Consider the following 16,767-nt stretch of genomic DNA (forward strand, 5'->3'; position numbering starts at 1 on the left):
AATGAAATTATTAACCATAAATATTTTTTAAAACCCAAAAGAATCTGATTGCAGAAGGGCAGATTACAGAAGATGAAAGAGTGAAAGCAAACTTCAGGAGGAAAATAAATAAATAATCCAGGAGAGGCTAGGGGAAGGGATAGAGCACTATAAATGTTATGCAGCCACGTATTTAAATGAGAGGTTTACTGAAAGGTTTTTTTTAAAAAAATGGATATGCAGACTATAGGGTTGCAAATGTGATCGATGATCCCCCTTGTTCCCCACCCCCTCCCTGGCTTCCTAGGCAGACACAGAGAACGCCCCCAATACAAAATCTCTCCACATTCAGAAACTGATCTTGGTCACAAGGTGTCAAAAGTGTGTTGTGTATATGTGTGTGTGTGAAAGAAGGATGTTAAAACAAACCATCTAGTGCAATACAGGCACATCCATATTATATTCAGAAGACTTATTAATTTAAGTATGGAATATCAATGCGGGTTTGTATGAGAGTGTCAGATGGGGTTTTTTGTGGGGGGGGGGGTTGCAAAACAATGACCTTTCATTTTTACAATGAAAAACTAGAACTTTGGGTATTTTTTTAATCCCTTTATTTTTTTCCCTTATTTCGCAGAGGGCCGATGTATGAAAAGTGTGTATTTATGTTTATAAAACTGAGTGTGCTTGTCTTCTTACAGTAATAAGAACAAAAATAGTATATTTGAATAAATGATTTTTTTTTAAAACTGGGAAGTTGATAAACATACACACTTGATGGATTAAATATGTAGCTGAGGTCTTATGCACAGTAAACCTCGGTGTGTTCAATGGCATTTCCTCAAAAGTTAGTCTGCACAGGACTGCAGTCTGAATGCTTATCTATGTTCCCCTCTTGATCTATAAAATAAGGTGGACAAACAGGCCTGATAGTGTGATAAGGAAACATTTTAATTTATAATTCCCATACACTCAACACATACGTCTGTATTCTTTACTGGGAATCTTAAAAATGATGCTATAGGTTTTCGCCTGGCTGCTCTGTCAGTCATCTCTTCAACATACATCAGATGGATTGAACAAGTAACAGGCTTGAATTGTCATCCTCTTCAACTGGACCTCACGTTTCTTTGTGAAGTGGTTTGTAAATGAATCTGGATGATTACTACTAGGTTTAATTATGCCCCATTTAAAAACCACAGAAGTTCTGCATTAACCTGAATGGAATGGCTGAATAATCTGAATATCTCTGTCAGTCATTTCCTAAGTGTTCCATAGGCCTTGGATGCAAAACTGATTACCATCAGAAGGTTATAGTAACATGCCCTTCAGAAATCATTTTCCCTAATCTTTCAAACTCTTGTGTCATCTGAAATGTATGTATATACAGTATGTATGTGTATGTGTGTGTATATGTATATGTGTGTATATGTATACACATACATATACATACACACACAGTATGTGTGTGTGTGTATATATATACATACATACACATACACACACATACACACTGTGTGATTCACTATCATTGCTATAGATAGTCCACAATTTTGCACATAATTTAAGGATAATATATACAAATACATTTATTATTCTGCTCTTGCAACCTAACTAATTTCTGCTTTCAGGTTATTAAAAGATTTACCAATGCAAATAAAGATCCTGGCACTACCATCTAAAAGAAGACATGAAAAACATAATTTGATCACCTACTTATTTTCCATTTTTCAGGGCCTGCTGATTAATAGGACAATCAGCACATTTTAAAAAGGCACTTGCTAAAGTATCTATCTTATCTATCTACAATCACAGTAGAACTATTCCTTGTGCAAACACATCTGTGCTACATTTTTCCCCAGTCACCCTTTCTGCTTCCCCTCAAAAAGTAAACATCTCCAGATTCTCTACAGTACTACTCTTTCTCTCTAGTATCTCCAATATATGCTAGAAATGTAGTTAAAGTACAATAACAAGGGAGCTAAAGTTGTTTACAGACAGCAAAAGAAAGCAATTAACTTGATAACATGATTAAACAAAGGGAAAGAGACTCGTACCTATAAAATTTTAAAAGACACTTTTTTTAAAGATAAAAAAGTAATGCACAAACTCATCCAGAATCAGCTGAATCTATTTCTAATCAAACACACGTGTATACCTCCAGGGCAAAGATTGCCTGGTAAAGTGTGAGTTCAAAGACAGTGCCCATCTTGTGATGTCACAGAGTAGAAGGGGTGCAAGTCACAATTCCTAAAATCAATGGCAGGCTGACAATTTAGCTTCCATGGCACTAGATGACTTTAAAAAAAAACACTCCACACCTAACCAGGGAAAGTTCTTCAAACTTAGCTGAGAAAAGGTCTTTTTACTCAGGTAATTCTGTCCCTGCCTATTCTCCCAGCATTTTATTTTTAATAGCAGGCAAAAAAGCAAAATAACTCACCAAACATTCCAGAATCAGTCTGTGTCACACTCACTGGTTTTGTTTTGTTTTATTGAACAAGGGGACTTTCACATATACACTTAAACTCATTTATTGCAGGTTTACAATGATCATGTAAAATTAGTCCAAAAACACAAGAACCACGACAAAAAGCCAAAAAAATAATAATAATAATCTACCCACTGATTTTTCCCCTTCAATTCGCTGTCTAGCTTGCTCTCCTTATCTCTTGCTGCTCACATTGAACTAACCAGACATTTATTAGTTTCTACTAGCTCGTGTGTGCCATCCCCCCTTTTTGTAAAAAAAAAAAAATCTTTCTCCACATTTATACAAGAAGAAAGAAAAGGAGGGGGAGGGAAACCTTCAATGGTCCTCTTTTTTTTTGTTCTCCATGTGTAAACTCAGAGAGCAAAATAATTACATTCTTTCCTTGCCTGTATAATTATTAGCATATGCCCCGATTTTTCATCTAAAACAGAACATTTAGTTCCCCAACCCAACACGCACGCTTATATACATACATACATACATACATCTCCATGCAGACACATCCGCTTACACAGCCCTTCCTTCCATTCTCTTTCCTTTTTTAAAAAATAAATAAAACCCTGAAAATGGTGATTAAAAAACCCCCCCAACAGGTATGCCACCTGGCCTCTCATGCTAATAATACATGCACCTAAAGCTTGAGATCCCCAACAGACCTCATTCTTTTGTGTATGTGTATGTATGTGTGTTTCTCTCTCTCTCTCTTTCTCTCTCTCTCTCTCTCCTAAATATATATATATACACCGCACGGGAAAACTACGAGGAAAAAAAAACCCCAAAATATATAGATATATATTAGATTCTATAAATAATCAGAGTCAATTTGCATGGGGCGTTTGTTGTTGTTGTTGTTGGTTGGTTGGTTTGTTTATAACCTCGTAATATCCTCTGCTCGTGGCTCCTGAGCTGAGCTCTGCGAATGATCTTCGCCAGCAACCGCGTTGGAAGAAGAAGCGGGCAGGGAGCCGGCCGAGGAATTGGCCGGAGCCGTGGATCTCACTTTGGTATTGGGCAGCCGGTGGTCTTTTTTCCATTTCATCCGCCGGTTCTGAAACCAGATCTTGATCTGTCTCTCCGAGAGACATAAGGAATGGGCAATCTCGATGCGCCTCCGCCTCGTCAGGTATCTGTTATAGTGGAACTCTTTTTCTAATTCCAAGACCTGCTGACGGGTGTAGGCAGTCCGGGACCGCTTAGGCTCGCCTCCATTGTAATTAGGGTTCACTGGAGAAAACAAACAAACAAGCCAAACCAAACCAAAGATTCGCATGGATGCAAGGAAGCGGGGGAATTGGGGAGGGGGGGAGGGAGAGAAAAGAGCCGGCGAGATCGCCGGTGGCTCAGGGCGCCGAAAGAGGGAGAGGGAGAGCGAGATCGAAAGAAGGAGAAAAAAGGAAAGGGGGGGGGAGCCATCCGCCTACTGGGTTATAAAGAACCCAAGACTTTTTGCTCATAAGAAGAAGGGGTTTCCTTGGCTTGGGAAGAGCCTGAATTATTTATGCACCCCTCTCCAAGCCTTTGGAGTTTCACACATACATAACAGAACGAACCACATGGCTGGGGCTGCCCAGACTAGCTCGGCTATAAAATTTATGGTGGGTGTAATTACCCGCTCGGAGTCGTAAATCCAGCTCAATTGTGCTAACCCAAAGACTCTCGTCGAAAGCAAAGGAGGAGACAGGGGGAAAAGGGGAGAGGGGGAGGGAAAGGGAGAGGGAGCCTGAGAGCTTGGTAGGAAGGGGGGGCACAAACACACACACACACACACACACACACATCTACACACGCATCTGAGAGAAAAGGAGCAGAGGAGGAAAAGTTGCCTACCAGTACTGACGTGGATTTTTTTCATCCATGGGTAGACTATGGGTTGCTTAGAGGCCGTGCTGCTGGGATGCTCGGGGTTTTGCTGGTTGCAAGCTGGAGGGGCCGGGGAAGGAGAGGTAGCCGCGCTGGAGAGAGCCGTTTGGTCACAGAGCTGCTGCGCTTTCTCGGGGAGATGGTGGCCTCCGGGCGTCTGTCCATGGCCCCGTGGATGCGCGGAGGGGTTGCCGGGACCTTGGAGGCTGGCACAGCTGTACTGGCGCTCGGGGTAGCTGGGTCGCTGTGGAGGAGGAGGAGGAGGTGGTGGTGGTGGTGGTGGAGGTGGAGGGTACAATTCCTGGTGATGATGCTGGAAACTGGACTCCCTAGTCCGACTGTAATATTCCGGACTGTGGTCTGGGATGTAATTATTTTGCGAATATTCTTCGCATGGAGGAAATTTCGGATCGATGTAGTTAGAGTCCATCAAATACGAGCTCATGATCATTAATTTCTGGAGTGGAAAATAATTTTTCTCGCTTTGTCGTTTTTCTGCTCCATAAAACCCTCCTACTAGCTGGCGACCCCGTAAAGTTACTTTCACCATGTGACTCGTTGCGCCAATCACGCCAGCCGCGCTAGTCCCCGGATAAGGAACCAAAAGCTTATTCAAAGTGTATCCAATTTGTGTGCGCGCGCGAGTGTGTGTGTGTCTACACGAGCGGGTGCGTGTGATCTTGTTTGGTCGGTGGTCTCTCTCTCTCTCGCTCGCTCGCTTTCTCTCCCCCCCCCCACCCGCCCAATTCCGAGCAGAAGGAAATTGGGGGTGGGAGGGTAAATAATGCAGGCAACCAGAAATGGCTCTTCTCTCCTTTGCCTTTCTTTCTTTTCTTAAAGGACCACGTCAAATCAGGGAGATGGTAGAAATAAAGTCTATCATTTTTTTTGGCAGAGAGATGGGAATGTAGGAAAAGCTTCTTCCCATTAGGTTTTCCCCGCCCCCGCCCCCGCCACCCTAACCCACTCACTGCCTTTCAGGTACCCAAGCAAGCCCTTTCTTGTACACAACCAAGAATGGAGTGAATATCGCTTAGGAGAAACACCCAAGGTCCCCCTTTGCAGTGCAGAGAGAGAGAGAGAGGAAGCGCGCTCAAAATTGCTTTGCTTGTTTCACCTTAAAGAAAATCGGGAGGGTGTTGCCTCCGCCTCCCTCCTCTCTTCCCCAGAACTCAGCTAGTATAATTGTCTGCAGAAGCGCCCTCTCCGCCTCTCTCCATAGACCACAAGCTCCCTTCAAGACGCTCGGACTGAAAAGTAGGAAGAAGTTCAAGATTTGCATGCCAATGATTTGTGGGCAAGAGGAAGGAAAAGACAAAAGAAGTCAGCTTACCTGATAGGGCTGAAGGGGGGGGTTGGGAGAGGAGCAGGGGCATATGCAAATCACCTTTGCGTCATTTGGAGTGTTCTAGGAATGCTCATTAACCTTTGCTTAAGGGCGATCTGAGGAGTTGCAAGAAGAGCTGGAAACTAAATGCGGAGGAAGTTCTAGGCAGCCAATGGGCAGGTCCATTACCCTTCCCAGGGTGGGAAGGGGGGGGGATGAGAAGGTGACAGTAAGGGGAAACACACAAATGAAGGCTCTCTTCACTTCGGATCCGGATTTCTTTCAGTCAAAGATTGTGGTGGTGGTGGTGTTTTATAATTTTGGGGGAAAACATGTGCACATCTTACACCCATCTGGACTGAATGTAAGACAGAAGGGTGATAATTATGCCCCATCCCCATACAAGAGGTAGGCATGACACAAGGACCCTGACCCCCCCAACTAATAGAAAAGTATAGGGCCTTAATTCAGAACATCTGGTTTCCTGATGGAAATAGGAGTGGACAGAATATATGCCCAGATGCCAATATAAACAGACCCCTGGGTAGGCTAAAGAAGCTGATCTGAAGCAAACATTTTAAAGTGTTCATTTATTGCAGTTAAGGGCTTTATCTATAGCCTACATGAAGGAGAAGGGGGCACCGAGAGTTGGATTAATCCCTTGTATTGCTTGATAACAATTATAGTTGAAAATCATAGCTTGCAGGGCATTGCAATATTTTACTTGATAACAATAAAAGTGACACATAAAGTTAACTGTTTATGTTTTATTTATTAGACTAAATGTGCCAGCGGTGTCGGAGGCTCTGGGCTGGTTGTAGCAGTTTTTATGGGGTTGTAAAACGCCATAAATCAGTCACTTGAAATAGTTAGCTAGCGTTCTCTCTCTCTCTCTCTCTTCCTTTCCCTCTCATGCATGTTCTCTCTCTAACAAGGGCTTGTGCAAGCCTGTGTTTGCAATGCTGACTGTTTATTCTTTCCAAAGAAAAAGTTATAATTGTGGCTTTTCTTATCAGTAGAATTATTTACCTTTCTTTTTATTTTAACTATTTAGTCATCACCTGGTTATGAGATTCTGTTAGATCTATCAAAGTTACACACACACAAAATACACATGCATCACCCACCCCCCAAACATTTGAAATTTTTAATTACATCAGCAAGTAAGAGGAAATCAAAGAAAACAGAACATTAGCAAGCTTTTTGCATCATCCATATATCCCCCTAGAGACGAATTTGCAATAGAGGTGCTCACACAAATTCGATTCTACAGGGTATATATGAACGACTGATGAGTTTGTCCTTTATGGGGCTAGAAAAACCTGAGAAATATATTCCTCCTCTTTCCCAATAAAGTTCCTTTCTCTTTCTTTCTCTTTCTTTCTTTCTTTCTTTCTTTCTTTCTTTCTTTCTTTCTTTCTTTCTTTCCAAAGAGCAGCTGTATAGAGTTCCAAAAAATGCTTTTTCATAAATTAAACTGTTTCTAGCTATGCACAGTTTTGGTAGATTTTAGCAAGATGGAATCTATTCACTTTGGTAATCAGGCCTAAGAAAGTGATTTCTAATTGGACTAGAGCTTATATTTATTGCATTTGGACATTTAAAAAGAATACATCCAATAAGTACTTAGTACAGCTCACCCAGCCCTGTTCCTTTACTGAATGCTTCTCATGTGCAGTATTAAAGGGGAAAGTGTAGTCTGGGATGGTATTCTACACATCTATGGGTATCTAATCCTTCATTTGAATGGTTATTTACTGATTAACTTTGGTAGAAGAAAAGGAGGCTGAGGCTGCTCTTATATTCCCGAGGAAGAAAGTTATTATTGTATACAGTATATATCATTCTGTTCTATTCTGGTCTATGACTGTAATAAACTGAATTGAATTGAAATGCTATTCTATTTTATTCTTGAAAATGTATTAGTCTTGTATCACCTTATGATAAACATGCCTTCCTCAGCCTGGAGTCCTCCAAATCAGTTGATGGCTGGCAGCAGAGTATGAGTGATGTAGTCCAACATGATGTAAAAGGCAAAAGAGAAATATTGTGAAATTAACTCAGCAGTGCACCAAATCCCATTGATTCAGATAACTGTCCATAGGAAAGGAATTCTGATACATGCTCGGATAGGAACAATTCGGTCTAGTGTATCTGTTGCTATGTGTGACAGGAAAAAAAAGGAAGAAACTGGGAAGTGGGGTGGGCTGTTTTGCCTTAAAATCATGGCATAGAAGACAAACTAAATACATGTCAACTGGAGGGGAAATGACAAAAAAAATCTGATTTTGCAATTATTATTAATGCCAGAGGGGTTTTTTAATGTCTTTGCTATCTCTTTTTTTCTGAGAAAGAATACCTTAGTACTCTTGCTGCTGGTAGTAATGGTATTGTTACTTCTAGCTCTGGTACTACCACCAGCTGCAGGAAGCAGCATTTACAGCTCTTTCTTCTGAACTTTACATATCTCAGGGCTCTTATCGCATTTACCTTCCTAGTGCATTTTACCCCACTGCATTCAGGAAATTTCTTGCCTTGTCTCCTTTTTATAAATGTTAGCAGAATCCAACCTGATGACAGGGAAAGGGGTAGAAGAAGTTTGAGTTTTAAGCACCTCTCAGTACTAAAGCTCAAGAACCTCAGGGCTGTTCTGGGATAAGGAAGAACTCCTGAATGAACCTGTTTGGCAGGCACTGCAAGATCATGCAAGCAATTTTGGAACTTAGATGAACTTTTTAACTATGTAGAAAATTCAGTAGCAGGATATCACCCAATGCTTGTAGGAATGTTTGGAAGTCCAAAGCCAATCTGAATTTACTCCCTAGTGAGTGAGTGAATTTACTCCCTAGCTGAGCCAACCATTTGATTATTATTATTATTTTCAGATGTATATTTATTTTGCAATCCAATTATGATGGCTTGGATTCTTTCTTTGTGTCAATTTATTCCCTTTCCTCTTCATATTTTAGCTTAGGTACATTCTTTTTCAGAAATGATTTGTCTCTCCTGAGTTATTATCCCTTCTCCCCACCCCAAAAGAACTTCAGTGTGTTTGCTTAGCTTGATTCCTTCAGGGTTTGAGAACTTTTCCTCTTATTGTCCCCATCAAACAAGGCTCCTAAACCCTGTAGGGAAAAACAAAACAAAACCATAGTGGAGCACAAACCTCTTTTGTTTCTATTTAGCATCCTTCTCTCCTTAGCCTCACTTTCTCCTAACCGGCAAAAAAAATGTGGGTGACAAACATTATTTCTGTAATAATTACTCTTGATCAGCAATTGCGAAAAGAAATAGAACTTCTCGGGGAAATAATTCCTGATTCTTAATATCTACCCAAAGCAGGGAATCGGGTTGGAAAAACGTGTATCTTTTTGCTTCCCATTTCCAGGACTATTTCTGAATACAAAGCGTCCCTTTGACAGTACGGAAGAAAAATAAGTGCCCATTGTCCCTGCGGATTCATTGTGCAAGCTATTACCATACTGACCGCTTGGTAACCCACACCTCTAGCTATTTACAATCTGTGCATCTTGGATCCACCCTCCCCGGGCAAATAAATAAATAAATAAATATAAGCATACCCTCCACCCCAAATGCAGTATCGAGCCACAGAGGGTTTGTTATTTCCCTGTTTAGCGATCCCAATAAATATTAAATGAATAATCCTCATCACACAAAGCTTTATCTTGCGAGCCATATACTCTTTAATGTTAAGTATAACCAAGGCCATTCCCTAGCCAAACAAAGTGGTCATACACATGCACACACAGATACACAGTCACACAGACACAGGTTTTTTTTAAAAATGCATCTCAAAGCTGTTATTTGCAGACACCTCCAAAAGAGCCAAGAATATAATTCAACTTACACACTTTTCCATGCACCAGAAATTACTTTTTTTCCTACATGAGCAAAACATTTTATATCTCTGATCAGTGAGTTGGACTCATTTTTGGAGATCAAAAGATTGTTCACTGACTAGATGGGAAGATATGTGTGCATGTACTACGTATGCATGGATATGGTGAGAAAAATGTTTTTGGGAAATGGGAGGAGAAAGGTCAGTTTTACAGAGCAGAGTTCTTTAGGGCACATTATTTGAATATCAAGTAATTCTGTTTTCATTTTTAAAAACCCCACAAATTAGTAGGTATGAAAAAAACCACAAAATCTTTCCTTATTGGCCCTTCTTCCTCCCCCTTCTCTTGCTCCCCACAATGTCAAGAGGTAGATCTAATTTATGCAAAGAAATATGCAAATGTTTAATTGATTTTTCCCCCCTTAAATCTCTTGTCACTAAAAAAAATGAGTTGGAGTGAAACGATTTGAATAAGCAGAGTATGTCACTAGACATAAAACTCACATAGCCCCCATCTTTTAATCCCTCTTTCAGTCTCATTTGTGTAAGTATTTATCATCTCTACTATTAAAACATTAAAATTTTAAAGAAAAGAAAGAGAAAAAAAGAAAGGAAAAAAGAAAAAAGGAAAGAGGGAAAGCATATTTATGCAAACCATTTTCTCATTTTCTCATCCTCCCTTCCACCAGTACCCCATCCCCACTGCGTTCACCCCTCCCTCTCTCCCTTCCTCTCCCAGGAATTCAATTTTCTTCAAATCTCGTTGAAAGTGGCTTTTTAAAAAGTGGGCGCATTTTAATATTGCTTAGACAGCGTGACCTGAATTTCACCTCCCCTGTTTGACTTGATCCAATAGGTCACTGCCAAGGAGTTATTGATGGGGAACCTCCATTGAAATTTGTCTCCTCGCAAATGGCCTTTAGATCTTCTAGCGAGTTCAATAACTAGTTATAATGTAGAAGGGAAAAAATGAAGCCCAAAGGCAAACTAATATGATGTTTCATTTTTATGCTGGAGAAATTGTTGGTTTTTCTTTTCCCTTTTCTAACCCTCCAACCAACTCATCCCCAACCCCCCTACCCCCCACCCCCTCCTTCAAAACAACTATCACAACAACAACAGTCTTCCTCCCCTTCTCGCTTTCTCTTTTGCTGATCAGCCATATTCAAATCTATATTTCAGGCTTTCGTTTATATATTTATTTCTGCTTTGAAAGGGAACTAATTCAGATGCTCCAGTTCGTGAACTCTTCAAAGCACATTTATGGCCGCAGAGATGAGGTTTGCTTCAATTTGTCCTTAATTTTTTTAAAGCATAATAGCTGAACATAGACTTAATGTAATTAAGGATAAGGCTAAACTCTCCGCCAACATGCCAGGATTTACTTCTGAGTAGACCTGTACAAAATTGATAGCACTGTTACTATTCTTCCTTCCTTCTTTAATTTTTCTCTCATATTTTAAAGGTAAAGGGGTTGAACCATCCCAAATGTTGTATTAATGGAAATATTTTGGGAGTAAAGGGCAAGAGGTACATAAAGGAAGCTTGTCTTACTTTGCAAAGCAGTACTAGGAAGGAAGTCCTATTTGAGTCAATGGCATTTGTTCCCTGGTAAGGATGGATCCCTGGATCCCTAATAGATTTAATTTCATGTGTGTGTGTTTGTACACACACACACACACATTGTTGAGATAGGTTAAGCTACTACTAAACCAACACCCCTTTTGCTGAAAATTCTCTGTGACTTGGCTTGGAAATAATTGGCCCTTGGAAAGGTGAAAATATATTTGCTTTCTTTTCCAACTCTGCCGATCCATCATAGGTAGTTGCTAATGTTTGGACTAGTGATAATTGGAGAATGAAAACTTGGTGATATTCTGTCTTTCCTTTCCTTCTTTTTTTTTAAGTGCTGAGATAAAGACTCCAAAATCTTGCTGGGGAAAAGCACAGGGGTCTCTCCCCATAAATACCTCTGATGCCTATCTTATCACCCTGTGGCAGATTTTTCAGAGAGGCCTATAACAACAAAAGGCTCTTGGGAAAGATACACACACACACACACACACACACACACACACACACACACACACAGGGAGGAAGAACTTTGGGGTTGTCTAATAAGTATCTGAAATAAACTAGCTTTCCTTTAAAAACAAAGATCTATTTTAGATTGCTTTTTTTCTGCCTTGACCACAGTGGAAAGCTTGCTGAATAAATTAGTTCATCATGACTCAGAACATCTTTTGTCATTTGGCAAGGGGGAAGATGGAAGAACCTGGTTTAATAGTCCAGAGGTTAGCCCTGTCTCTTCTTGCTGGTAAATCCAAAAGTTTGCCTCCTTAAAGGAAACCACCCAGGCGCTAGCAGTCAATGAACTAATAATGGTGCAAATGGTTGGGTGTGATCACAATAAGAGCAAAGCAGAGAAATAGCTTGTTCCCACCAGAGGCTGGGACTGCAGGGAAATAAAATATAAGGTCCCAATAAAGGAGAATATTTGTAGCTCAGGGTTGAAATGAGGAGTCCTTGGTGCTCTCTGAACTTGGTTGATTTCTTGCCGATCTTTCAAACTAGGTAACACCACGAGAGCTAGCTAGCACTCGTGGTGTTACCTAGTTTGGGAAATGAAACATCTGCAAGAAAACAACCAAGCTCAGAGAGCACCAAAGATCCTTCAGCATAGGGCCTGGTTCATATATATGGAGGCACATTTACATGTACATCCTATTCTGATTCATCTTGTAACCACAATTATGTTTGTTTGTAGGAATACACTTGTTCCACTTTAGGTGATAGCATTGGCAACTAATATGAAAGACCTTTCCAAGGCATTTAATGCAAAACAGTTTGCTCACAATGTCACTGACTCTTGCAATCCTCTAGCCAAGAACTGACACTCCCAAAGGATAATCTCCAGATTCTGGATTATCGATGGTAATTTCAGAGCATTTATTGCTCCCAGATTCTGGCACCATTGGATTTTTCTGTCTGGAATATGCAGTCACTTTTGCAATGGTCTCTGTTCTCCTTTTAATTACTTTGCTCTACTTCTGACTCTCCCAGAAGAATTGGATTCATAATACAAACATTATCTTCTAAGAACAGAAATGTCTAGAATAAGCAAAGGGGTGATAGTTTGCTTCCTTGATTATTTCGATTGAGAATTGACTAACTAGTGCTTTTTAGATGACCTGATTAGTTGCTCCCATAAACCTTGAATGTTGGTTACGTTGGCTGCAGAATCTGGGAGTTTTAGTCCAAACAGCAGTGGGCACCAGATTGAATATCTGGATTTAAAATATAGTATAACATTCAATAGGGCTAATATATAGGTTTATACTACACATCCCATCAGATACATCTATGGAACATAGAGTAAGCTTGCAGGCCATTGTTTCCATTTCTGTTTAGAAATAAGACCTTCAGAGTTAAAAGGGAATACTTCCAGGAAAGCGACTTGTAGGCTAAATGCCTTCAGATCAAAGATATGCTGAAATGATAGGAACTAAACAGCCACCAAAAATATTCAGTGTAGTGTAAGAGAGCTAGCAATGATGAGCTATGCCACACAGGGATGAGACAAGAAATAAGCTATGCTATACCTTTCCCTCAAGGAAAGAACACATTTTTAAATAGATGCATAATCAGTCTTCCATCTTCTCTTCTGCTACTGAGGGTTTGGAATACTATACCGTAAATGAAATAAACAAACAGATCATTTGGATTCTTTAAATGAAAACTCCTTTTATCTGAAAAGTCTATTTCTGCTTTCAAAGCAATACATAGCAATGTGACATGTATTGCTTTCTATGATGGCATGCGTAAGCATATTATATGCCAATGAAAAATACATATAGGATACCATTACACACTCACACTTGTGTTTCTACTTTTCCCTCTGCAAATATACACACATTGCAAAGAATCAGAGATTTAAAGGAGGTAATATACAGGTGATATATCCGCTGTAATCATACTTGAGTGGATTTTGTGAATAAACCTTATTTGCACCAATAGCAAATAATAGCATTAACAAAAAGCTGAGAGGTTGTGATGCAGGCATATGTAAACTTTTCCCTAACCCACCTCAGATTTGGATGAGGGGGGAATGTGTAAATGTGAAGACTTGGGAAGAATCAGGCTGCTCTTCTGGGTAGGGGAATCATCCCTTACCTAGCAGACCAATATTTGAAGGATATTTTGCAAGAAAGAGAGTCCTTCCATTTATAAAAAGATCACTAGGATCCTTTTAGCACCATTAACCTTTGCGCTGTTCTATAGAGAATGCTCATCTTGCATTCTTCCTACTTAATTTGAATTTGTGGTCAGCTGGGTGCTTTCCTCTCTCTTCCCCCATTAAAAAAAATCACAAAGGAAGAGAAATAAATACATAGGGATGGATGGAAGACAGACAGACAGACAGACAATGACAAATAGATAATGATGGATGGATGGATGGATGGACAGACAGACCTGCCTAGGAAAATTATTCTAATTGCCTCTTAATCTAACATGGGAATGGGAATCCATTAAAAAAAATCCAGTGACTTATATCTAGAGTCTGAGAACAACAGTGCACTATGCTTAAGGAAGAGCTTTGTTATTTGTAACATTTATTTTTTTTCCCCCACTAGGGTACTCAGTTTAATTTTTCACAGTGTAATAAACTATTATCTTAGTTAATCCCAATGGTGAATCCATCAAAACCTTTTAATAAAACGTTTATTAGTTCCTGTGATTCAGGGAAAGCTGTAAACAGTAAGTACAGTGCAGCAGGCGGAACTTAACAGAAAGTTGAGCTGATGTGGTGGTTGGGGTGGGTGGGTTTATTGTTAAATAAATGTAGGAGGGTCTATAGTATCTCCCATCTGAGTTTAGCACATATAATTCTGCAGGTTTTGCCAATTGCAACTGCCATTAGTCAAGCCTGCAGAAGCCAAAGGAGCTGTGATGCTGGAGTAGAAACATTTCAGGAATGGTTCTCTGATGCATCAGTTGGAGACAGAATTTTAAAGAGAAAGGAGGGAAGAAAGAAAGATAAACCCTTTATTGAGGGATAGAAGGGAAATTTGCCTGGTGGGATCATATCCCCTAAAGGCTGAGCTGGAAAACTTTGGGGAAATGAACCTATCGAAACACTCCTCTTTAGAGTTAATAATGGGGAACTGTTAGGGTTAGAAGGGCTACTCCATGAGGCCAATCCTTTTCTCTGTCGCTTTCATCCGAATCCCTATAATTCTAATAATCCTTATAATTCTAAAAATTCTGTGGCGTGTGAAATCCAGTTCCAGAGACGGGATTATTCAGTCCCAATGTCTCTGCTTATATATGTAACTCCATGCATAGTCACAGACCCCTCCCTAGTCCCAATTTGTCCACAGCAATATTACAGATTCATTTCAACAGTCAGCGCGTCACAAAGCCACACCAATGCAACTACAAGGTACTGCGGAAAATACATTTCCACCTCTTGATCATGGTAGGTCTCCTCGGGGACAGGAAGAACCAGCAATACAGCACCTTGCCCCCCCTTCTCCCCCTCCTTTCTGGAAACACCTATTGAGTTTCCTTCTGTCACCAGAAGTTTCACTTGCAGTACAAATATGGTCAGTTCCAGAAAGATATAGAAGAATAACTTGCCTCTGTGAAACTGTGATGGATGGATGGATGGATGGACAGACAGACAGACGTAGGTATGATAGGTAGGTAGGTAGATAGATAGATGTGGGGAGAGAGAGAGAGAAAGAGAAAGATGAATAGATGGGATTTATCTATTTATAGATAAATATATTTTATCTATAAATCGAGAATGGGCCTTGTCTCCCACGCTGAACACGAGCTGCAGTTCGCTCCCCACTCAACCCCTCCATTGTTTGACTTTTGATAGATAGATAGAGATTCCCTGTCCCCCTTTCGACCATTGTAATTTCAGTTGTTAATAGCTCGGAGCTTACAGGCGCCGCCGAAGCTCTTTAAGGCCAAAGCTGGTTTGCACGGGTGTTTGTGTTTCTGACACAAAGGGGCGATTCCTCTCTTGGGGAGGACAGCGATCCGAATGAGATTATTTCATTGCACGTTTCAAAAGAGTTTGGCTCCAGGAGGAAGGTGGGCTCCGCTTCCGAGGATCCCTCTGGCTTTCAGTTCCCCGCAGTCCTTGCAGGAATGCTGGCCTTCAAACTCCCGGCAGAGAAACTGGAGGTGGAGAAGGAGGAGGCCCTGCTTGTCTGGTAAGGCGCCCGGAGCATCCTTGGCAGGCCTGCAAACGGCGCCTCCTCTCTTGGAAGGAGCCTCAGTTCCCGCCCGTAGCCTCCTTGCTCTCCAGCGGATCCTTGAAGGATCCTTCTTTTAGGAGGGAACGGCCAGCGCTGATCGGGGCTCCTGAAACGGCGGCAAGCAACTCCTCTCAAACAGGGGAGATGGGGCCCTTCCTTGGGACCGGGGTCAACTAGATCCAATCCTCCACATGGGGTTACTGCTCCCTTCCTACAACACAAACACACACACGCACACACGCACACACACACAGTCACCTTGAGCCTACCTCCCCGCTCCGCCTCCCCCTTTTTTTGTGTGTGCTTGTTTTATCTTTTCACAGGCACCTCTGAGAAGGAAGAGAAAGCAAAGGGCCGACAGACCGGTGGTATTTACAGCCCGAAGTCAGCCAGGCAAACCCCCCAAACCGCTTCCTGTGATTAGACAGATCAAACTGGACACCTGCCTGCGTTTACGACACTCGCCCCCCCATTTCCCCCCTTTTCCACTGACTGTGAGAGGCTCCGTAATAAAAGCCTACAGTAGCCTCCCATTCGTTTCCAAAGGAGCAGAGAGTGGATATATTGTTATAAGCCACCTGGTGGAGGGGGGGCAAGGATGTATGTGGTGGGGGGCACACAATGCTGAGAGAAAGTCTTCTGCCTTTAAAAAAAGGCATTACGGATTATTTTCCTTCCCTCCTTTCCTTTCCTCTCCTTCCCTTCCCTTCTTTCCTTTCCTCTTTCCCCACAGGCATGCTGCTTAACAGACTTCAGGAATCTCCCTACAATTGTGCATAAACAGCCATTCATGTTACCTCGACTTGTTTATATTATACATTCAAACCAGCTATAATCCTGCCTTGCGCCAGAATGGGAACAGGAAGGGAAACAGTGTTGTATGTATGTATTTTCTCCCTCCCTTCCTTTCTCCACCACATGCCATTTTCTGGGAAGAAGAAACCTGAACTCTTCCAAACATGGCAGATAGGAACGT

At 41.2% G+C, this 16,767-nt stretch overlaps 1 protein-coding gene and 1 long non-coding RNA gene across 2 annotated transcripts in view; both read right to left on the reverse strand.

The window, feature by feature from the left end:
• The window catches only part of LOC106538099 (uncharacterized), a 94,365-nt gene that overhangs the window by 44,906 nt on the left and 32,692 nt on the right, over positions 1–16,767 (reverse strand). The window lies entirely within an intron of this gene.
• HOXC4 (homeobox C4) lies at positions 2,457–4,998 on the reverse strand. Its single transcript, XM_014052488.2, has 2 exons — positions 4,301–4,998; positions 2,457–3,697 (listed from the first exon to the last, which is right to left on the reverse strand). Exons 1-2 carry the CDS (start codon positions 4,881–4,883, stop codon positions 3,342–3,344), a joined length of 939 nt encoding a protein of 312 aa, XP_013907963.1. The 5' UTR covers positions 4,884–4,998; the 3' UTR covers positions 2,457–3,341.

This window comes from Thamnophis sirtalis, unplaced genomic scaffold, assembly GCF_051295495.1.
Source record: "Thamnophis sirtalis isolate CommonGarterSnake01/CBP01778 unplaced genomic scaffold, rThaSir2_p1.2 scaffold_3, whole genome shotgun sequence".
NCBI lineage: Eukaryota > Metazoa > Chordata > Lepidosauria > Squamata > Natricidae > Thamnophis > Thamnophis sirtalis.